This window comes from Aptenodytes forsteri, unplaced genomic scaffold, assembly GCF_000699145.1.
Source record: "Aptenodytes forsteri isolate BGI_AS27 unplaced genomic scaffold, ASM69914v1 Scaffold255, whole genome shotgun sequence".
Lineage (NCBI taxonomy): Eukaryota > Metazoa > Chordata > Aves > Sphenisciformes > Spheniscidae > Aptenodytes > Aptenodytes forsteri.
This window is the reverse complement of record NW_008794888.1, coordinates 9488074-9513432: the sequence shown is the minus strand read 5'-3', so window position 1 is coordinate 9513432 and position 25359 is coordinate 9488074. Positions and strand designations below refer to the sequence as shown.

Here is a 25359-nt window from a genome sequence, read left to right as displayed (position 1 = left end):
CCATTATGAGATGGAGCTAAATATCCCACAAAGAACATAAATTCTCTTCCCTTCCAGCATAGGCTTATACTAGCTGGGGCCTTGTAGAAATGCTGCCCATTAAATATTGCTGCAATACCAAGCCTTTTCTGAGATTTCAGAGTTTGCTTTAACATATCTACTGGATTTACCACTCCAAGAATTTACACAGGGTCTGTAAATCGCTAATTCAGCAGCTACCCCCATTGCTGGGGGAGGCGGATGACACCCACAGTGCCACAGCCGAAATCCAGCACAGGAGCAAGAGGAAAGAGTATTTATCACCAAAACCGTCAAGCCGCCTCCTTTTTCCACTAAGGCTGTTTCAGCTGAAGAAGCCAATTTGGCTGCCACCTAAGCAGCAGCACTAATCAGTGTCTGCGGGTGCATCACGGGACGCGCAGCTCGGGCAGCGGCGGGCGGGACTGCTGGGCAGCCAGAGGGACGCTTCGTCACCCACCGCATCCACCGCTACCGTCGACAAGTAAGTAAAGCAGGAAAATGTCGCCACTTAGGAACAACTCACAGGACCTCTCATCTAAAGCAACAGCTTTGGAGCAGAGGTTAAAAAATAAAACCTGCGTACAAGATGAAGCTGGTGGAGGTAATAAAAACAAGCTAAACTGTTAAGTTACAGGGGTGTAAAAATTCAGTATTCCCCATGAGAGCCTACCCGTGAATGACCCGTTTCCTTTTCTCTCCACTTCCGCCTTTTTCCGATACTGTGGATTAACCCAGCTCAGCCTTCCCCCATCACAGCAGCCAAAGCACAAACCAGCAAGTGCCAGCAGCGCCAGGCAAGTGCTCCGTCTTAACATCCTCCTACGCTCGCTGAGCTACAGCATACAAACAGGTATGTTTATTCATCTTTTTACTCCCAGAATCACGCTTTAGATTAAATACTTTGTCCATTTCTCTTCCCCAGTGAGTTAGGGAGCACACAACATGCATCACCCTCTGTCTTTATTTCTTGCAGGCAGATTCTTCCACCATCCTCTCCTAAAAGGCTCTTTGCATTCCCTGGAACATTTTAATCCCTCTTCTCCACAGCTGCTCCACTTTGGAGCGGAAGTGTGTTCAGTATTGCCAGGGAATATGAGAATCCTAACATGTCTTTTCTTTACTGGAATTACCTCTTCTGAGGTGCCCCTTTGCATTTTTCATGCATGAGAATGGTGGCTCATGGTCAGTTTAGGATCAGGAAAGACAAATAATGATATGACCCCACATCATTCTTTAGGCTTTCAGGGATGAAAAAGGGAAAACGTGGAACTATTAAAGGTAAGTCTAACAAGAATAAAATACAAACTAGGTTGCAACTAGCTAACAGAAACAAAATGTACCAAAGATGTGGTAAGAGCGACTCTTCAAATGTAATAAAGGAAAAAGTTAACATCAATATATCCAAGAGTAGGCAAAAAAATTCAAAATCCTAAGAGGTGGTATTATTAAAGAAAAAAAAAACCCTTTACAGGATCTACCAATTACCGGTGTGTCCACCACAAACAACTTTGTAAATAACCGCTCCTGTTTCCACCATCATTCTCCGTGTTATTGTTTTGCTGGCTTCCCAACAAATGTTTTAATAGTTCTTATTGCCAAGGAGCACCCTCTCACTGCCGTGACTCAAGGTCCTCAATAACTACTTCTCTGTTGTGAAATCTAATGTGAAGGCCAAACACTACCAGCCCACAGCATACTAAGTTCTAATAAATTGCTTAATTAATATATTCAATCCAAATGACAAATTATGTTACATCCTTTGCTTCCATGTCTTTAATTATCCTGTCTTTCAAAACATTTTAAGAAATCTTACATCACACGGTCAGTCTTAAAAGCCACAGATTTATGGCTATGGGCTGATTTCATCATTTATTTCCTTCTTTCTTATACGTTTCAGCTCATACAGCTTTTTGCCTAGATTTATTATTTTTACAATCATATGGAAGACCTAAGCTGTATGTAAATCTATTCCTAAACACAGAATATGAGATAAATATGAAGTGTTATGTGGGTGGAAAAAAACAATCCTGATTTTGTCTATAAAAAACCGTCCTCCTAGTAATGTTAATGTTCACGATAAAATAATCAAATTCAAAAAGAGTCCAATGAAAATATTCAACTCGGTGCCAAGCAGCAGTCAAAAAGGAAAGGACTGGACAAAATGCAGGCAAAAAGCATTAGCGATGCTCTTGTAACCTTCAGGGAAGGGAAGAAGGTACAAGTTCAGGAATGGTACAATTTGATAACCTTTTTTATGTTCTATATAATTTACATTAACTATGAACTAAACAAATAGGTGTGGCAAATGAGGTTTTCATAACATTTAGAAAGGAATAATGGTTTGGGGTTTTATTTCTAAAAGTCAAATTCACTGTCACATATCTGGCACATTTGACAAACCCAGAAGTGCGTGGTACATAAGAAAAATTCTTTTTAACCTCCTTGTCTGTATGATACACACATTAACCTCACAGGTTAGTGGGCTGGGGAGGAAAGCAGGTAAGTAAGAGCAAATGTGTACGTGAGAGGGACTTTAGTAGTCCATGTGTAGGTTGGTTCCTCAATCTCACACGCAAGTCCATACTTCCACATTTTTGCTATGCACTCCCACTTCAGCCTTCACTGAATTTATGCAGTTCTGGCACAGATTTCCAGTACGGTTTTAGGTCACACACTGGCAGAGAATGAAAATTCACCATGAAGAACAGCTGCTTCGAGAGACACACTCAAATGTGCAATGTGAATTCTCCCTCATATGAGTTGTGCATATACATGGGCACCAAATGAACTGAAAATAGAGGTTACGGTTTGTGTTTAAAACATGACTCTGAGAACTGGAGATAGTCTTAGTCTGCTGTTACACGCTAGAGCCAAAAGAATAATTACAGACTAGAAAGGAGCTTAAGAACGCACTTGGATATTACAGGTCTGTGTGAGATAAGGAGCATAAAGCAGTCAGGATTAAATGTCAGCCTTAACAGTGATTTTCTCACATCTGTGATTGGTCTGATAGGTGATGGGCTTTAGTAGCTCTCCTTAATGTTAAATTACAAGAGCTTAGGGAGCAGAGACAGCTACAAAGTAGAAAAAACCCCTAAACCTGACAAACCTCATGAACGTTCTTGTAATTTTATGTATCTTAACTCTCACATAATTGTCCCATGGAAATCCTTCAGTATATTACTGCAGGTATATTCAGTATATTACCCAGGGACTGAAGGAAAACATTACAAAACATGCAAAAGCATTTAAAGAAGTTCTAGTTACACTGGATTCTGAAATACTCCAGTATTAGCTTGTGTGTGATCTTGTCCATCTGACTGGCTCTGTAATGTTCAAACTGTCATATTAACGCATATACACATTCAGAATAAGTACATAGTTTAGTGCTTAGCCAGTCGTTGCTAATGCATTAAGCAGTAACGCTCACCTCAAAAATATTATTTTATTTGGTGTCATGCTTCAAGTAATTGATGAAAATTGGCCTTCAGTCTTAGCTCTCAAAACAATGCAGGTTACCTGGTATAACATTGCATGGTCTGTACAATTATTTACAATGTCCCAAGAAACCTTCACTGAAAACCACCCTTTTGCTTCACACAATTAGCTATAATTAATTCTCTGCAGATTTTTAATCAAACTGTGTAAAAGATCAAACTAATTCCTTAGGTAGAGCTGCAATTCTTGAAAATTTATCTTTTTTTTTGGAGTAGGCTAAATAAGCAAATTTATCAATTTCAGCTGGGGATGATGCATAATTTCACAGCATGAATAAATGAAATTAGTAACGTTTTCCATCAGGATTCTGCTCGTGCTCTTTTTTTTTTTGCCTATATAGTTTTCAGTAAAATATATCATCACATTTTATATATCTCATGAGCTATACAGTCATGAAATTAGTAACGTTTTCCATCAGGATTCTGCTCGTGCTCTTTTTTTTTTTGCCTATATAGTTTTCAGTAAAATATATCATCACATTTTCTCTATCTCATGAGACCCTATACAGTCCACTGCCTTTCTTTCCCTAGTTAAAGAACCTGTTCTTTGAATGTTTCTCCTTAGGCATTTATTTCATTGTTCTCCTAGGTCTTCTCGCTACAGTTACACTGGAAAACCTTGTTTAAAGGTGATCAGAACATGTGGAAGCTCTTCCTTCCCACTCCCCAAATGATACCTCACATCTAAATCCCATTTGGGAATTTCTTCTTGGGTTCTTACAGTCTTCATCCTTGCTTTGGTAAAGCCCAGGGCAGCACAAGTCTTTTGGCATAAATCATAAATGAAGAGCTACATAAGACACCACATTTCATTGCATTTAAGCCACGTGGCATTTAAAAGATACATATATATATTTAATCCAAGATTGGTCAGAATGGATGAACTGGATGTTGAACACCCCTTAGCATCTTGAGAAAAGGTAAAACAAGGGCACAATGAGGACAGCTCTTCCTGGCCACCTTAACAGTACATTTTCACCTTAAAAAGGTCACTGTGAAGGGTAGCACAATACGGTTAGTTCAGCCTCCCCTGCTCACAAAGTCCTTGAACACAACATTGAGATAGGCACCTAACATCAGAAGCACCTTGGGTTTCCTTATACGCTCACTCAGCACCTAAGAACTGAAATTGCATCCCCCCTACTCACCACACTGCACTTAGTTTACTAAGCCATTCATTACATACTAGCTACTCACTCCTCATCGGGGTTAGTTTTACAATCAATGTGTTTATTACATTCTCAGTCCTCTCTCTGAACCTCCTCCTTCCTTTGTTTTATCCATGGTACCCAGTCATCTGCCTTCTACTTCACACCAAACATTTTCATTCTCAAATTAAAGGTTTCCAAGCTGATTTTCAGGGTAAGCAATACTAAGGAAGAAAAAAGGAACCTGCTGAAATAATACAAGGACTGCCTGGAAGCTGACTAGAATTCAAGGGGAAAAACACCACATAAAAACCTTTTATAAATAAGTTATTTTCTTAATGCTTACATATTATGCAAGCATAACTAGTGAAGAGCTAGTGCTACTACTGTTTTTAAAGCAGCAGAAAAATGTAGTAATGCCTGTACTCCTTCCTCCTTCAGCATGAGAGGCAAGAGTTAAGTGAACAAGTGATCCATATTCCCTAGAGTGTGTGTGACTCCTGTACTTACCGAGGATTCCCAGGTTCAGGATATGTTGACAGGACAATTGAATTGTTTGGATTGTGTGATTTTTAGGACGGAATCTGTCTCTATCACAAACTTTTAAATTGCATGTGTACAGAAGGCATTCATTTCAACCACAAAGTACAAAACTACTTTGGAATGCAAACTGGAAGAGACTACATGAAAAAGGCCATTTCGTGTGAATTCATCTGTCTCACTGCACAATCCCATATATCCGATATGAGAAACATGAACTAATTATTTAACATTTGCATATAAATTACATATTTTTGGGTTTTGTGGCATGGTTCCCTGTGTGATCTTGGGACAGTTTCTGAACCTCTCTAAATCTCTACTTCCTTGTTTGCAAAGCAGATTAATATTAGTTATGCAGGATGGGGTGAGGCTTAATTAACTCAAGTTTGTAAAGGGCTTTCTGATCTTCAGATACTATGTAGAAAAAGAACTAGAAAAATCAATTTAAGAAGCAAAGCAGGCACGTAAGCCCACATCTACACAACAAATATTTGGCGTATCAAATTCATACAGAAAATTTGTACTAACATTTCATTGCAGTAGCAGCAAAAGTTACATTAACAGAAAGTATAAAATATGTATATTAAAAATAACTAATTCACTTACTTCTTCCTAATTTCTAGGTCTGAAACTGGAACACATCTCAGTCCAGCTCCCAATACCATGAGGGATGATGTTAGTAACACAGTTACCCTCAGACCTAAGATGAAAAAACAACAGTATTTTACAAGTTAAGTCAGCAACGTTGCAAAAAAAAGTTGCCTAAATATATGTATTTACATGCAGTCTCACAGAAGTAATGCATATCTCTTTCAAATCATAAACACTTTGGTGCTGATATGAATTATAGATACATTATGAAATGCTGTGTTATTTTCTATACTTACACTCCAGAATTACAAAGGCTGACTCTTGGCATACTATTGCACAGGACTGTACCCAAAATCTTAGACATTCTTGGAAGTGAAAAGTGATAATAAAAGTATCATCAAAATGTATAATATTCCCTTCAGAATTAGAAGCATCAGAGAATATGCTCCAGTGTGTGATCTGAAATCTAGGTAGATCCAAAGAAAAATCTGGCCTTGTACATTCTTTTCCAACCACTTAATGAGCACAGACACAGAACTGTTACTGTTTTCTTTCATAACGCAGATATGCATTTCATCCTGAAGAACTAACCATTTATTCAGGGGAAAAAAGTACAAGTATTTTTTTGCAGCCCTTGCAATTAGGCCAGGTTTTCGCTGCACTCAGCTCAAATTGTCAGAGATTGTAAATACAGTACATTAGAAAAAAGGTACAATTGACTGATTCCTTGAAAATGTTTTTTCCTCATAATGCGATTCTCGACCAAGAAGCACTTAGATTAGAAACAACTTCATCTTAGTGCTGCAATTCCTTTTGCCAGCAGTTTACTTGCTGCTGCTAAGGTGTTTCCATCAGCAGCAAACAGAAAGAGAACAGTGACAGCTGAGGGACTTAACCTCCAGAATCTTGTAAAACACCAAAATCATAACTATGCACAATTAGAAACTGCTGATACAGTCTGTATCTGTGAAGTCGTAAAACTTGAAACAATTTCACAGCAACAAATAGAAAATAAAGGGCTTCCATGTTCTTAGCAGAACATAATAAAAACAATTAAATGATGACAAACACACAGTATCTCTAACTTTTAGGTGAAACTAGAACTACCCAAAACACAGACAGAAAAAGACCAGTCCCTGTGATAACTCACCTAACAAGCAAACGATTTTGATTCTTTCTAAAACTGCCAATTTTCAGAGAAGTGCACCCTCTATGACTCCTGTAATCAGTACAATTCAACCAGTAGTTGCATTAAATATTTTGTCTCCATGTGAATTTTATGGGGGTTTTAGAGCATGTATTTTACTAAAATGTAATTTTAGAGGACGAGACATCACTTTGCTCTTATTGCAACAGCTCTTAGTGAACCTCAATCACGGGTATGTAATTCCTTGTGCTGGACACTGCACAAACCAAACCAAAGATGGCTCCTCTCTCAATCAACCTAGCCCAAGACAACCCAAACAAAAAGAAGTTAATATTACAGGTTTTCTGAAATGGAAGTATGACTTCCTTTGGTATGGCTCAGTCATTAACAAAAGGAATGCAAACTGCAGTCCTGTGACCCTGAAGGACACCTCACATCCCTGATGCCCTGGAGAAGTATCAACAGCCGAGAATATTTGTTTCCTTAAAGGATTTCCAGTGCCCGCCCAGGCTTACTTGCTTCACTCTGCGCTCAACCAGTACGTGTTGCTGTTAAACTGGTTTTTCAAGCGTGCCTGTTCAGAGAGCCCTAACTAAATGTCCGGATAATACGGCTGTTCAAAATCCTGTTGTTCTTCATGTTTGCTGGGCCACCACATGAGCCTTCACATGGCATGCTTAACCCCATATTACCATACTGCATATGTTGTGGGGGTAATTATTTGTATCGGGATCGCATATGCGCTGCTTTTGCCTTTTCTCCTGGGAAATGAATCTTTGTTAGCATTGCTTTTGTGCACAATGAGGACTTGTACACAATGAGAATTAGAATTTTATTGATGGAAAATCGAAACACAGGTCTTTTAACTGAAAAATCTGAAGTTTTCCATTTGGAAACACTGCTGCAATGTTTCAGGAAAGCTCTAGTAACGTACACATCACCTTCATATTTTCCATGTAAACCATGGTCTTTTTGAATTACATTTCACAAAACACGGCATGTTCTGCCTTTCAGAAGACAGAAAGACAGAGACAGCCAGCCTGGAAGGTCCTGCTCACGGGGTGCCACAGGAGGCAGAAGCTAGGTGCAAGCCCAGGGCACAGTAGTAAATGAGTATTATACAGAAATTTAAGTTTAAATCACCACAGAATGCATGAGGAGTGTTTCCAAATAAAAACCTTCTATATGATTTTTAATTTTTTTAAAAATCCCAAAACCAAAAAACACAAACCAAGAAAAAGTTTTAATTTAAATCTGCAGAAAAGTTTCCTAAGAAAAACAACACACAATTTGGTGAAAACTGAATTGGATGCCGAAGTTCTCCCCCAGCCCTAATTCTAGGCTTATCTTTAATGTCAACTTTACATGTCTGGTAATTTTAAAATAAAATTATCAGTTAACGCCTCACAATCAAGTATGTTTGATTTCTCCAAACATTCTTTGAAGTCTTCATCTTGAATACTATACACTGTAATGTACCACTTTTAAACGTTTTGATCAGCCAGATTATTCTTTGGCCATTTTTTTCCACCTTAACACGTAAACACACCCCTAAAAATTCCTATGGTTAAAGCTGCATGTCGAAAATGATGACACCAAAGTGAACAAGTAAAAGACTGTCAGACAAACAGCATATTAGACATTTTCTTTGCTAATTACATGATGTATTTCTAACCTCTAAGCACCTTCCCCTTTTATTTTGCTTTACATTTTAACTCTCCAAATCCATTTTCCTTTTCATCTTTGTTAGAAATCGGTCTTTAATAGTATTTCTATAATTATTTCAGTATTTTTGCTTTGAACATTGCAGTGGCCCTTAATCAGAATTAGACATCTTGTATTACTCTAAAAAGTGCACCCCAGAGCGTTTCAGATAGCAGCATGCATCATGGGGACAATAAACCAAAGTAACCAACCAAGCCTGAAAAAAAAAAGCCTGTGAACCCTGCAAGAAATTACTTCTCTATTTTAAAAGATCCAAGTAATTCACACAACCAAGATTTTGAGTAAATATAATTAACTTCATTAATTTTACCCTGTAAATGCAAGCGGTAATTGAGGGGGCTGGGGGGAAGCTACAGCTTCTTAAAATCCATCATCCAGTTTCTAGTCCCCTTCTATCAGAGGTTTCTGACACATGGCTGGAAAGGGAAGAAACTCCTTTAAAGGGATTTTCTGCCAATGGAGGAAGTTGTCTGTTCTTTGGAGCCCTGCTCGTTAGCTGCTCATCCTCACCCTGCTCTTGCAGGAGGTTTCTGGGCCCCACAGGTTGCACTGACTGTTGAGCAAAGCGTGGCCACGTTCAGAACGGCCAAACGTCATTGACAGTAACAGAAAAGTCCAAGCTAGCAGCAGAAATTGAGTCAGTAACAAAAAGACATTAATTATCATTTATGAGTGAAACAGTCAATATTGTTGTTTAACCCTTCTGCAGCTAATAACACAGTCTGCTTTACAACTTCAGCAGCCCATGCTGCATTTGCTGGTTTTTATTTCTTTTTAAAACAACTACCCCCAAACTCCTGCCACTATTAGAAATTTAACAGAAACTCTCAACCCACAATCCTCTTAACTCTCCTGCAAAACACAGACTTTTAATCCAGCCAAGACATGTTGTACTGGTAAACTAGTAATGATTACCTGTGCCGGCAGGATATGCTGACCGGATCTGGCCCCTGAGACATTTCTAGCTGGCCCACTAGTTTCCTTTCCTCTCTGCTGGGAAAGCAGCTGCTGCAGCAACGCAAACAGTGTGATGAACCCAAGGCCCCCCACCACCCACAGCCCAACACAGAAAACAAGCAAAACCCGACACACCCCAATGTGGTCTCACACCGGAGTGGGAGGCAGCGGCCGCCGGTGGCACCCAGCTGCTCTTCAGCTCCCTCACAGCAACATCAAGCGACAGCATCCCATACGTGGGTGTTGCATCCCCCACAACTCTTCCAGCATGCCTTACTTTCAAGATGCTTTTTAAAGTACATGAAAAGAAAATGCATTTCACCCCCCGACATTGCATTACTGACTTGTAACCCAGTAAGTGATTTATTATGCCCAGTTTAATAAGAAGCTTAATAAAAAATGTTGTACAGCTACAATTAACTTGTTCTAACCATTTATACATTATCAGTTTGTCATTCAGAAAGAGAACATGATTAACAACTGTTTGTTGCCTTTGTAAGCTTTTGAGAAGTATGACCGTTCCTTCTCTCACCTGTCAATCATCCATTACGATAAAACATCATAAAACACGTGACTGACAGACTGTAAAAAACAAATCCTTACTCACACAAAACACACATTCAAGTCAAAATTGTCTGCTTGTCAAGAAGTGGAAGTTTCTACTTCTGCTGTCTAGTGGCAGCAAACACCCTGTGCATCCCCTGCTCCCGCCCCGGCTGAGGCCAGCACACGCAGCACCCCGGTTCCCCAGCTACTGCTACAGACCCACGGAGAGAAACACACTTCTCGTTCAGAGCATCACACAAATGGCAGGTATTGTTTGGGTTTGTTTTTTTCCCCCCTCCTAATGAAGCATCTGTCTTGGGGGGGAAATTCCAGTTGGATGTGCAGAACACTTTTCACCTTTCTGCTGAGATTAGTGGAAGTCTGGCCAGAGGAAAAGCTGCCAGCTTCAGCCCTCCACCTGGCACGGGCAGCAGTGGATTTTCCTCGTACAGCCCACACACCCTGCTCTCGGATACATTAACATTTGAGGGGTTTCCTTCCTTCAGCTGCAGATACTAAAATCAGTCCTACAAATGCAGAATACAACAAGGCTCTAATTAGAAAACAAGTGACATCAGCCTGCTGCACATTTTCACAGTTTTTAAAGACCAGGCTGGAAGCAAGAACCATCCCTTCTGACACTAAACTGAGAGCATTTTAATTCACTTAACTACTCTGCTATTATTTTGACTAAAGCATATCTAGCTAAAAAAATAATCAATCCTGTCTTGATGCACACACATCAGGAAATTAAAAACTCCCCAATTTCAACAGCTGTTCCAACAAGTCACTTAAATTGTGCTTTTCCCTGTAATTTAAAGCAAATACAGTTTTCAAACAAATTCTTGCTCTGCCTTTCTTGACAAAACAAAGCACAGGATCTTGCATTTTTCCTTCTATGAAGTTAACATACAATAAACAACCTTTACCTTTGGTTTCAGTAAGCAAAGCACTGAGCTCCAAGTCTTATACTATTTTTCTTTGGTCCTGGAATTGTTTTTCTGTCTTGTCTAAATACCCTCCTTATTATTCAACCATCCTTTTTAAAATGGATTTCTTTGCTGAATACCAATTCTCTGTTTCATAGCAAGGGTCTGTTTCTCTCCCTCCTTAATGCGTGCCTTTACATTTAGCCATATTAAAACAAAAGCTTGATTAAACAGCTCACGTTATCAGGGAATCCTGAAAGCTCTGCACAGAGTCCCTGCTTCATCATTATCTACTGCTCCAGGAATCTTTGTATTTTAAATGTAATTCTAGCATAATTATACTAATAGCTGTGCCACTTACTTTCACAAGATCAGTTATCTTTGTCATGATTAAAATACACACAAAAAAAAATTTGCTACCTTTCTACTAAACACAGTGAATAAAACTTCCATTGTGCCTGCACTTTGCCAAATTTACTACTGCCATTAAGGATGATAAGCAGCAATCCTCTTTCAGAAGAAGCATCCTTGCATCAAGCAATACAATTTGCAAAAGAAAAGAAGCTTTTCACTGATGTAAAAAGACTTTATAGCTGAGTTGTGGTCCTGAAATCTTTCTAACACACGGAACAAACTTGAAAAATCAGTATATCAGGCCCGCCTCGGATTCCACAAAAGCACTTGATTGCAGAGGAGCATACATTGTGTTTGGAAACTCAATGGAAAATAATACATCCCCATCAACTACACTCGGAAGCAAGAAAAATTGGGAACCAAATAAAAAGACTGCATGCAAGAGCGAACAACTACCAGGTCATATGTAACTAATCAAAAATTACTCCTAGTTTGATGGCTAAGATGTCATGGGGTGCTATTAAGCACAACCTGGATCTCCCTTTCTCTCTGGCTACATGATGCTGATGCTTCTGTTATTGCCCCATGTTTTGTAAGCTGTGCTTTTAAAAACAAACTGAAGCCAATTGTTTCCATCCGTTCCCCTGGCTCGATGTGGCACTACCAAACTAGCATCCAAATTTCAACTGAAAAGGTTTAGGACTTGATTATATTTTTCTGATTGAAAATGAAGCAAACTCCCTGTGACCTCATTTAAGCATTCTGCAGGACAGGTGACAGCACCCTTCTGGTATCAAATAGTAAGAACCAAGCTCTATCATATAGGACCTGTCTGAAATAAATTAGACCCAAAGCTACATTTCAACCCCCAGTCTTGTCTCGGATACGAAAAGTAGACCTTTTCCTGTATGGATCTCACAGCACAGCCCAGTTCCACTTTCCAGTGGAGGCTAGCATGGCAAGGGCAGATTTTACTAGACACTGTGCTCCAATTTCCATCTGACATAAATAGTAGGCAGATTGGGATCCCCAGACAAAATATGTACTAGAAACCTCTTGAAATGTAGATGTAGGAGGTAATGAAAATGAGTTTGAAATTTCTTATAAATTAATTTATTTGCAAAACTTAAATTTGAGGAAACAAACTTTGTATGTATAAACAGAGCAGCTTCAAGTAAAATAGTTCCTGTGGTTTGATACAGACTTCCTAATCAGGGTCAGAAATTCAGAAAAGCCAGTATCCCAGAAGTGTCACCAATCCGGGGGAACCCGCAGGGAAGCCCCTGCCAAATCAGGAAGAAAGACTGGTGCCAGAGACCAGATCTGACCCAAAGATAGCTTTTTCTGCTGCTAGCACTTGTTGGACAGACACAGCAAGACTGCGTGCAAAACTGAAAATACGAGGTCCGACACTCATCCCCACTGGTCCTTTTTTCCGTATTACTCTCAGATAAAAAACATGCATTATTTGCAGAAACGTCATCGCATGAGTCCTTGTAAGAACAGCATCACTCCGGAATTATGAGGTTAGTTAAGAATCCTGTAAAAAAAATCCCAATATAACTAAGAGAATCGAAGCACAAAATTTAGCTAGCCAAGTGTTTCGGAGAGAAGACAGTCATTTTGAGGGAAACGACCGAACACGTGTAACAACTAAAACAGATATAGAAGCTGCTAGGACATAACTGTGAGAAGCAAAGCTAAATATAATGCAGTTGAGAATTATTATGACAATCACACAACCACCCCGCAATTCCTGAGCTGCTGCATCTTTCTCTATGTGCACCCTGACTGTAAGGGAATCAAGATACTTACGTATTCACACTCAAACTGCTGTGCTCACTTTGTATTGTATTGTAAATACTCTTCTTGCTTTAGGGTCTTTTTCTTTTCTTTTTTTTTTTTTTTCCCTCCATTTTTAACATTAATTAAAGCATATTAAAATCATTATTTTTCTGTTTACCCTAGATATAAGAATTTGACTGCACCTGTTAGAAGGAAGAACAAGCTATCACAACCATGTCAAGAGGATGCAGTGTGCTTTTGTCTCATTTGCATCAATTAGGTCAAGATAATATGACCAGGGGACCCACCTGTTTTAACATTTTCCCAGCATGTTAAGCAAGAACATAAATAATCTCTAAAAATATGCCAGGGAAAGTATAGCTTAATTCTCCAAATCTCTACTCCTCTAAGCGTAGCTGTTACAAACTTAATGACCCAAGTCCTTCTATGGTGTCTTACAGAGTTAGCTCTGCTAACGTGGATTTAACCACTGTTGGTGGCAGACTATACCTGTAAACACAAAACAGGTATTCCAGACTTTGTGCAGCAAGTTAAAAGTTTGGTGCTGTAAATAAAGTAGTCCTGATTTCAAGAACTGTACAGGCTTAATCTGAGCTTCTGTGTGTATAAAAAGGTAATTTACAAGTACTGAAATTTCCTTCCATATGTCAGCTAAGGATTTTGAAGAATCCTAATAGTTTAACATCAACAATGGAAAAACAAATGGCAAAAGATGCAGATTAAAAATCTGCATTGCAAGTTTCTGTAAGTGTTGTAAATTCTATTTATCAGTCCAGAGACTGACATTTTGCCTGAACAGATAAACAAAGCGCTGAGTTGAATGGTATTTGCCTGCAGATCAAAATGCTGATTGTAGAATCAGTTTTAGTCTCTTTACTAAAATATCTCCTATTCTTTAATACCATGTTTCTTGGCTTCGGAGGAGACCAATTATTTTAGCTGTTTATTGGTATTACGCATTTTACTGCAGAGAACATCCATTTTATCTGCAACTAATCCAAGTGCAATGAACCTCTCTTAATCCTTGCAGAGCGCCTCTGAGAGAAGAGAGCACTGGCCTGGGGCAGCAGGACCTGCATCTCTCAACATGCCTTATGAAATTGGGCAGGCCACATCTTCTGCTTCACTTTTCTCTTTTTTTTCCCCGCTCTGCCTTGTTTATTCAGGCTATAAACACATGGAAACAGGAGCCAGTCTCACCATTAGTATTAGAAAGGCTAGTAATTCAGGTCTTCTCTTCACCTGGGGTCAGTGCAGTGCTGGGACACAATAAAAAAAAGAGCTATCTGAGTGCTTACTGAATCTGTGAAATTAATATACAAACACTTGCAAGAGTTGTTCTTTCTTCCTTCACCTCGGGTACCTGCTTTCTACTCTCAACTCCAATATTTACTGAAACATGAAGATTTGGTTGAATCATTTAATCCATCTTTGTCATTTGATAAACTGAAAAACTACGTAACAGGGCGTGCATGTGTGTACGCATGTGCTAGTGTATACATACAGAGAGAGATGCAGAGCAACTGACAAAAATAGCTAATAATGCTGTCGGGAACTAAACCTCTTCATTAATTTTCAAACTAAATTATGAATGCTCATTAACAAGTCAAGAGAAAGTCCAAGAAAACAAGCCTTCACTCCAGCTCTCACTGTTGTATTCCTGGACGAACACCGAAAACCCAAGCCCTTTCAGCACCCAACAAGGGGGAAGGAAGCTTTTTCTTTTCTCTTCCCACTCATTTCAAGGACTCCGATTGCACAGCAGGCTTAATTACCACACAACTAACTACAGATCCTTACCTGTGGCAACAGAGAGGAAAAACAATCTCTCTTGTACGCGTCTATCAGGGAAGATGTTCTGTCATTAGCTTAGTGGTACTTGCCTGCACCACCCAATGGTGCATGAAATTCTTCATTTTAAGAAATACAGAGGCATTTTGCTTTGCCACGACAGAGTATCAAGAAGCAACCACGCAGCAAGGATTGGCAGCCACGCTAAATACTGTCTAGTGCACCTGCAAAGTTTCTCCTTTTTACTATCCCTGCTGTGAGTTGGGGAAAAAAGAGCCTTAAAAGTCCTATTGACGTAACATCCATGTGGGTCTTGTGACTTGTAGGAAAGGTCACTGGAGTAAGCTTTCAATTTTCCTCTCTGTGAACATTTTCAACATTACTTTAACATGGAAATGCATCAGGCACTATTTAGGGTACATAGTTCATCCTAAAAGACACCCTTTGCAGCACTGTAATCGGTCCTAAACCCATTACATTTTTTAGGCTCCTGATCAATTCTTTAGGTTCACGTGATTAATCAATTAAAATATAACAACTCTGCCTTTCTCAAATATTCAAAAGGGATGGCGTTCATCAAAAATAACCAAGTAAAACAAAAGGTTTCTAAATGCAGTTGTATTTTACGTCTTGTATTCCAGAAAAACATCAGCAGACTTTGCAAAAAGCAGAAGACCTCTCACTTTCAAAACACATCACTCCCTCGGGCTGAGTCATATGGATCTCCAGCTTTAAAAAGAGGAAAAATCTAAAAATCCTCTCTACTACAAATCTGCATGAGAAAGCTTAATTTGTAGCTTTTGAGGAAGTTGGAGCATTGATCACAAGCTTCTGCAGCACAATTATAGTTACAGCATGGCTACAGAGCCACAATAGCACATGCACATGAGAATTATCAAAAAAACAAAATTATGGCAGGAAGTGATGGAATAGCTCTGAATGTCACCACTGAGAGAAAGGCAGAGCAAGCCACGATTTCCCTTGCCCCAGGATTATAACTAAAAAAATTCTTAAAGAAATTTCTACCAGTGAGGTCTTTGGCCTGCTCAGCTGAGGCTCCACTGGGTTGCCACTAGGAGAACAACGTTCTCCAAGAAAACTTGCAAAATATTCTAACAGAGAATTATCAAAACATCACGTTTCTTAAATTTACTTCTGCTCATCTCAGCACTGACCTTGTTTTTGGGGGGTTTGGGTGTTTTTAAACCAAATATTTTTGTTTGGCAATGTCAGACTATAGATTTTCACAACAGGAATGTTATTTCAGGACCTGTGCTATGCACTTTCTACTTCAGCTCTGAAAAGGCAAGCAAATACTCCTGTTCTACATGGCTCATTTCCCATAAGCAGGGCATTTCTTACTAGAAAAAAAAAGTAGGTAGAAATTGGCAATACAGAAAATATCTGAACTTTATTAAAAAGTTATGAACCTCATTTTTGCATTTGCTTCAGTTTTTCACTCCTAAAACGTAACATGAAACTCACTCCTAAAAACAACATCGGCCAAAAATAATGAATAAAATTTGTGTTGTTTATGCAATGGTAATGCTGTTACCGGAATTTAGAAATCAGTAAAGCTGGGTTAGTTCAGCATTACCAAATGAAAATGGTCTTTCTTTGTTCAAGCTTAGTTTCTTCTGATAGGAAAAATAAACAATATCATATTAATTCTTTAAAGGAAACAGACTCAGTTTTCTTTAAAGGAAGCAGATTCAGCTTTCACAGGCCAAAACCTGATTTACTCTTTTTTCTCTTTAATGGAATTATAAACTAATAGCTAGGAATTATAAATATAGTATAAACATACAGCTAGCAAAACGAATGCAATACAACTTTCCTAAGTACTTTACTACTTCCACAAGAAAAATCTATGAGAAAGCCCAAGGGACTTTGATAACAGTGGAATTATTGTTGTCATTTATGTTACAGAAGTTAGCACCAGTTACCTTTTTGTAGCACAGCTGCCACACTGTTAAAAACTTCTAGAAGAAAGGAGATTGGCAAAATTTAAATGTTTTTAAAACGCAGCAAGGCAGTGGGCAACGTAATGGTATTTTAGTGTTTCCTGTCCCGTTCCACAAGGCCTTCCAGAAGGGGAGAGACACCACCCCGAGCAGCCACATCCACCCCAGCATCCTGCTCGTGCCTCCATCACGAGGCCAGACACCCGTCACCACCAAACCCACGCAAGAAGGAACAGCTGCCCTCTTCTGCGCCGGCAGCACCCGCGGAGCCCCGCAGGGAGCAGACAGCCATGGCCTGGGGTGCCTCAGGAAAGGGGAGGGTGAAGGAAGGACCGACTGCACCCTCTGACCGATGAGAGGCACTGCCAGGCAGAGTTCTGAGATCGGGTTGTGCAGAGACAGGAGACTGGGACCTTGTTGTAGATAAGAAAAGGCAAAAAAGGTCAACTGCGTTCAAAGAGACTTCCCAGCTCCTGGTTTTAAAAGTGCTTCTCAAGCCAGTTCACAAAAGCTGTGTTTACTGATCTGTGGCTGGGATGCTGTGCAGGCAGCCCAGAAGGGGTGCAGGCACACACCACCCCCATCATTTGCTGCTGGCTACCCAAGTCATGTTTACTACCACTTCTTGCTTGCTGGGGAAGACGCTCAGCGTCCTTTTCCCTGTGCCTCCTACTCAGCTCATTCCTCCACCTTTCCCATCCACTCCACTCCCTGCCCTCCAGCTCTAGATCTCGCTTCTGCATCCATGCGTCACCCACTCACTACCTTGCCTACACTCTCCCCTTCTTTCTATCTCTTCCCACCTATCCAAGGGCTTTTCTCACATCTGCTCTCACTCCTTTGAGCCCTGAGCTTCTCACATCCAACCTCCTCTACTCCTCAACAAGCAGGAGGAGTGGAGGACAGAGGGAAGTTGGAGGACAAGATGGGCGCACCACAACAGCAAGGAGACACACAGGTGAGGCAGGAGAGAGAGAGAGGAAGCAGTCCGATTAGGAAGGATTTGGGTCAATAGAAGGTTGTGAGGGGTTGTGAAAACACATGAGCATACAACAGGGGAGATATCAGTGCACAGCTGCCCTAGAATTACACTCTCTGTAGTCAACTTCTAAAAGCTACTGCTGACAAAATATCTTCCCAGCTGCAACTGTGTCCTGACCCAGTTCTGGGATGCCTAAGTGCTTTAATACTGCTTGCGTTAACAGCTGCATAATAAAAGTAAGGGATCATATTTTACACTGGTAAATTATTTCCCTGTTCATCAATTTGTTAACATCAAGGTATAGCAAATTACATACCCCACGCTCAGTGTGCCTGTATGTTCAGTGCACCAAAGCCTAAGATAACATTATCCTCAGATAACATGGCCATTGCATAGCTCATGTGAGAATAGTAAACATGTTAGGATTTTACTTTCCGTCATGAAAAAGTTATTTTAAATCCAGCATGCAGTTTCCTGATATTCTTCAGTACGTGGTGTTTCACACAGCTCTCCTAGCACCACTGCCGCAGCTGCAAAGAAGTGTGCAAAGAGTGCAAAGAGCACGGGAGTTGCATAAAGGGTAGTAGTATAAAGAGAAATGTCTGTGGAAACATAGTACTAAGCAGAGACTGGGGGTGCTACCATCTAACAGAAAGAGCTCCAGAAGAGGACATCTGTCTACAGCCATGATTGATGCTTTCATCTCAACCTAGCCCATCAGGAGGTATGGGAAGTGCTGCTAACAATCAAGCTAGTATTGCTATGATGAATCATAGTGGCATCAAGTTAATACAACTCATCAGATCCTAATTAAACCACTCTATGTTGCTAATCACTCTGTGTATCTCAAGTGATCTTTTGCAGCACGCCTGACTCCAGTGAGGGTGGGCCAATCAATTCTCTAATGAGTCCTCACTTCTGCAAGCACTTGCACAAATGCTCCCTGGACTTCCATACAGCCACAGTATATAAAATTAAGCAACAAAAGCAAAGTTCGGTTCAGTCTTCCTGTTTCTTTTCTTCTGATGGTGCAGAGGAAAAGCGTGTCTATACAAACACACACACTAGCAACTCATCAAAATAAGTTTTGTAAAATCAAGCTGATCAAATATCTACTCTAGTGGGATTTACCTATATTCAGCTCTCTAATTGCTTCTTTCATCTTTCCACATGAAAAACAACACTTCATCTCATCTCTTCCAAGATTTGTTAGCTTAGGAAAATTAATCCCTTTCACGGAATTTGATAGGTGTGGATCAGTATCACTTAGAAGACAATGAAATATGCATCATTCATAGCGTGCAGTAGAAGATGTCTACAGGATGAGAGAGAACAGACTGGGGTAAAACAGATATTTTCCTTCAAATTCCTTTTGCACTTGTTTGAAGTGCATTAATCACTTGCCTTTTCACCAAATATATACAGTTTTCATGGCAAATGAGTCAAGGCATTTTCTTCCCCCCTCCCCCCCTTTTTTTTTTTTTTAAACTAAAGCACTAAGTTCACATTTAGCTTCCATTAAATCCAAGAGAGTCTTCTGCTGCTCTTGTTGGAGTTAACAAGACCTTTTCCATTAACATAAATGTTACTGAGTAGAATCAGTTGCTTATGATAAGACTACTCTCTGTAATCTCGGCATATTTCAGTCGAGTGCCAGAAACATCACACTTTCCTTTCTCACCGGCTCCTTGCCGTTCTACCCACATTTTCATACCTGTAAGTTTTCCCATGGGTATTTCTTTCCTGTAGGCTGTACTAACCTACCGAAACCATAAAGTCTGCATAAACCTTTTCTATTGGTGTAGTGTGTAAATCCTTTCAGCTTGATTTCACCAAATTACATTAAAGTCTTACAGCCTTACGCCGAGTCTTACCCTAGGCATCTTTAGCTGAGGCTCATGCTTGAACTTGACCTGTGAATTATCAAATTGGTCATTTTGAAATATTGGCCACATATCCTGCAGTCATGCATCTCAGATAAGAAAAATCTGTTTCTGACATCATTACAAAAAGGAGCTAAAAATGTGTTTCTTTGCCACAAGATGAAAACTCTCAGACTTTAAAGGTTCACGACTCACCTATTTCTGTCCTCCTTCTGTTAACCAAAACCCCATGTGTTTATGATCGCTTGGGACACGACAGAACTATGAATACTTCCATTAAAAACTCAGCATGTTCTTATGAGTGCCACCATGGAAAGTACTTCACACTGTCCATCTATACCAAGTGATACCTATCAGCAACTAGACCTACTGCAATTTTTCTAAGTTATTAGTAAGAGGCTCCAATTTATATTTACTACCACGTTGTCTGAGAGCCTGAATGATGGACAAGGACCTTGAGATGCCAAGAGCAATGGAAACACCTAGGAGAAAGAAAGTCTTCCCCATCTGTTGGCTTCACTTGACCATTCCACTGACTTCTGGAACAACCACCTGCTTCCTCTTTGCTCTCTGTACCCACCTTCACATCTCTCAAAATAAAACCAAAGGCATTTCACAAACACTTCCTAGATGAAAATCTAGGGGGAGAACAAGTTCACTTCTCCCTTCTGTCGCAGTGACCCTAGATGTGAGTTAGAGGAGTCCAGAGGTCCCCTGAAATCAAAATCAGTGTTTCCATGCATGTAGCACAAAGCGACAGTCTGGGAACTTCAAACATGAAAGCTGCTATGCAGAAATCTCTTTATCCATCATGTGTAGTTTATTTTGTACAGAGAATAGTTATTAAGACTTTTTATATTAGTAAGGCCCGATTTACTATTCATACTCAATATTCATGACTATTTTGTCAGACTGTATTAAAGGATTTAACCTCAAAATTCCCAAGTGGAAGAGATAAGAACTATCAAATGTCTCAGAGAAGGAAACTGAGAAGCATGATTTAGGAGACAGCAATGAAATCAAGAGTTTGATATTCAGGAAAGGAATAACTATTCATAAAAGTAAAAACATTCACTGCTTCAATAGACAAGCCAATCTCCATTAAAAACCAAAATCTGATTATTGACGTTTTCTCTCTACTTCATAATTTAATCACAAGGATAACAATCCTATGTAAATTTAATTTCAGCAAAATAAAGTTACTAAGAATGTCTATGCAACCCATGTAAGCATATTCCATTTTATAAAGAAGGACCAAGAAATAGATTAAATTTCACTTTTACAAGTAATATGTCACATTTCTTCAAACTCAATATAAAACTATGTTCACTGTATTCCAAAAATTAATGAAAAAATCACCATTCTGTTCAATTTGTTTAATGTAAATTAGCATAAAGTATTTCATTCTTCATTGCCTCTTTGTGATTATATGGTAACATAATGAAGACTTACAGTATATATTACCTCTAGGTCTCACCTTGTAACTATGAACTTAACTAATAATAAAAAAACCCAAACAAACAAAAAAACAGTGAACCAGATCCATAGAAGGATGTAAGCTTCCTATTTCAATAGGAATTAGATATATAAACATCCTAACACTTCTGTATGCTTATATTTACAGTTCCCAGGAAGTGAAACACTCAAGGCACAAAACATCCATAAACACTCAAGCATCATGTAACAAATTGTAGCTAATTTTAATCATGTAAACAACAAGGGTCCATCCAACAGCACACTGAAGTAATCTCCCATTTAATTTCAGTCTTATTGAATCTCTAAAGGTAATTATCATTTAAACAAGGACTCTCTAATCCTATTGCTAAAGAAAATGCACCAGATAAGCCACATTTAGCTCCATGGCACACTCCATCTTTTAACTGTTCTTCAATAAGAAACCAACCAACCAAGACAACACCTGTAATTCCACCTATGGAAAAGGGTTTTCAAACCTACTTCAAAATGGCACATACTCAAAAATGATGCACACAAACATAATTCCTGAGTTTCAACATGCACCCATCCCAGAACAGGACTAGGAGACGTTACAGATGCCACCACTGTCCCTATGACAGCACCCTAGCCAAGGAGCATGGGAAGCTCCTCCAGGGTCCCAAGGAAGAGCACGCTGGCAGAAGTCTCCATTCAGCCAGAGGAAGCAGGGAGGCAGGAACAGGAACAGGGCTCGCTCCCTGAAGAAGAATTTCCAGCTGTGATCTACGCATCTGAAAATGAATGTATTTTTGAGAACAAGAGCTCAGAAAAAAAATACAAACTAGCTTCCAACATACACACCTTACAGAAACACCAGCTAAATCCAAACTTCCTTCAATATCTCAAAGACACTTTAAAATACAGTGTTATCACCCTTCAAAAAAAAAAAAATTGCATATTCCTACTGAGTCTGTTCAGACCTTCAAGTAAGATTTTTCACAAATACAGCGTTGTTAAGACCATCACTACTCTCCTGATGAAAATTCACCCTCAATTTCATTTAAAAAAACCAGGAAATCCCTATAGATCTACAGGAACGTGAGCTTAGCCAACCAAGACTGTTTGTCACGCTGCTCCTGACACCAGTAGCCATTCTGGGTCATCAGAGTCCTTGGGGGAGGCGTACAGTTCCCTGTGGTATCTCCCGCAGAAATTCCCCAGGGAGCCAAGAGATACCATCTACACACCTTTCCCAGCCCACATGTTCCTCCCATTCTCCAACTGCATTACCTGTGTCACCTGCAAACAGGCCTCCACAAAAAAAAAAATCCAGGAGACACACTTGGCAGGCCAGGAGGGAAAAGGTCACAAAGGCCAAGAAACCTTTCGAGGTTAGAAAACAAAAAAAGTGTAATTTCTCCATCTTGGATGCCTTCTATACAGAACTGAAGAACAGATAATTTGGAGCTTATTTAGCATACCTTGTACTAAAAATAAACACTGCTGTCCTCTCTTCTCAGAAGACCCCACACATCTCTGAGAAGCTGTGATGGAACTGAATCACGCAGCCCAAGAAATGCTTCTTCCAAGTAGGATTATTAACATGCCTATTGCATGTTTCATCATGCAATATTCAATCTTTCAACTTCTAATTACTTAAAAGGTAAAAAAAAAAAGTGACCACACCCTTATAAGCACTACTGAAATAAGAAACAGGCACACAAATAATACAACAGAAGTTTGGTATGGAAACAGATTTATGTTTCAAACTATTTGGTTTTTAGTTGTTCATTGTAGCATAAAGACAAATACTTTTGGACTTCGTCTGAAGCATCCTAACACAAAATCACACTTAACTGACAGCAGGCAGCTACGTATCAATACCAGTTAGATATACCTCTAACTGTGAAGTATAGGACTATCTAAAAGCAGAATCTTCTCTCAAATTCTGACATGCATCATCTACAGTGTCATGCTTCTGATACATGCCAGGTTTTACATGTTGACACTTCACAAATACATTTTTTTCCTGACAGTTCCTTTACTAGCTAACTCCAATGACAGATGATTGAAGCCAGGAGAGTAAATGGTGTCGTTCCTCTATATTTTTGGTACGGAGAGTAAATTTGGTCTAACAACAAGCATTTGTACCCCTAAGCAAGTGAAATACTGCTCTTGCAAGGTCACACCCATCCAACTTTACAGCTTCAAAGCAGTAGAGTCAAGCCTCTCCCAGAACATGCCTACTCCAAAGAGCAGATACCTCCCTGCAACATGCCTCCAGTGGAAACCGCCCCATGGGAGAGTTGGGCAGCAGTAGCTCTCCTCTTTGCTCCATGAGAAACCAAGTGGCAGGACTCCACCGCCACTTCCAAAGTGAACAGTACCACATTCTCTGTGCAAATCATTCAGACTCAGAAAACAGCATGAAACACAACAGGGCTCCCACAAAATCTGCTGCTGTGCAAAAAAAACATGCTCCAGAGCCCTTATGTACTCCTTATGCATAAAGCCAATGAGTTGAGATGCTCTATTTAGGCTACCAACCAAAATTCTCTCAACAAGGAAAGCAACAAAGCAAGAGCAAAGGGGTAGTTCATATCAGTATCTCCAAGGAACATGGAAATTAAAAATAAAAAAAAAAAAAAAGAAAAACACCCAAGCAATCAGTTACGGTAATAAGGAAAACACTTGTATACATATTCTCATTAAAACAAGCTACATGTGAAACCAAGAAATCCAGCAACTACATTACCAATCACATTAAAGAAACAATAAAACACTAATGTTTCTTCTTCCATGAGTTACTTCAAAACTTTTCCAGTGTTTTTTTGCATCCCTCAGAATCAACTTTGTAGAAAATGAAGAAATAAAAATACAGACTTGGTTCTACAGGCATAGGTTCAAGTTTAGCTTTATTTCCTTCATACCATGAGCAGTCATTGTCTTCACTGTACAAAAAAAAGTAACTTACTTTAATTTTAAGATAATTAACAACACTATTATACAGCAGTCTAGACAGACATTGTCAACTTAAGTCTAAATTGCTTGAGAGGAGACTGGCTGTACAGCCACCATGGACTCATTTGGAGAATGTATTTTCAGCCCAATAGGTTTTATTTGCCCAATGCCTCTTCAGTTTTAGGAAAAGCAATTCCAGTTTTGAGACACATGCCTTCTCAGCTACAATTTTCTCTCTGCCTGCCTTCACTTTCCCCCCTTCCTTCCCCACAAATGAGCTATTAATTCCTAAATAAATGGAATGAGTACCACTTAACATCAGGAGCCACAAGGGTATGTAGGCTCCTATCTCCTGTTTAGAGGCCTGTTTAAACAGGAATTAAAAGACTAAACGCTTCTGTGGATTTAGGCCCAAAAGCTCAAATCTATAAACAGAGGTACCTGACCTCGCCAGAGCACTCCCCAGGGTGACCACAAACAAACTGCACAGGCCCCAGAGAAGTTCTCCAAAGACAAACACCATTTTCAGAAGTTTGCTACCGAGACGCAATGGCCTGAACACAAATTAGGAAACTCTCCCTCGCGCTCATCTCTGAAACCCCAGAGCACAACTGCTGGTTTACATTCGCTGTCTTTGCATCTCCCTAGCGCAACTAAAAGCAAACCACCAACTTAGTGTTCAGTCTGCTTTTAAAAATGAAGTATTTCTTTCAAGGTGCAGTGGCCGCCCTGAGCACTGACATTACTTGATCCAAACATCAACACATTTGGATCACAGCCGATTACCAGAAAACACGACCACCTCCAGGTCAAACACCCGCATGGCAATGCCAGAAGGAAGCACATCTCCAGACCCACACCTCAGCCGCGACTAAGATGCCGTGGTTCCTCTTAGTTTCAGGAACAGCTTAAGTACCTTCCTCGTGAATGGCCTTTGATGTGCCTTTGTTTGAGCAGTGTACTGAAAATAGCACTCATGATACCTTTAAAGTATTAGTCATCCCCCTTTAGCACCGAGGCCACTAGCCCCGAGCGCAACGGGCAGCCCCAGGCCGACGGCGCCTCCTTCCCCGCCCTCACGAC

General features: G+C 39.8%; 1 protein-coding gene across 1 annotated transcript in view; it reads right to left on the bottom strand.

Annotated features, from left to right (window-relative positions):
- Nucleotides 1-25359, bottom strand: part of DIRC2 (disrupted in renal carcinoma 2) — a 71975-nt gene that overhangs the window by 42821 nt on the left and 3795 nt on the right. Inside the window, exon 2 of the mRNA XM_009275049.2 lies at nt 5813-5906. Coding sequence (XP_009273324.1) covers nt 5813-5906 — 94 coding nt within the window. The remainder of the gene's footprint in view (nt 1-5812; nt 5907-25359) is intronic.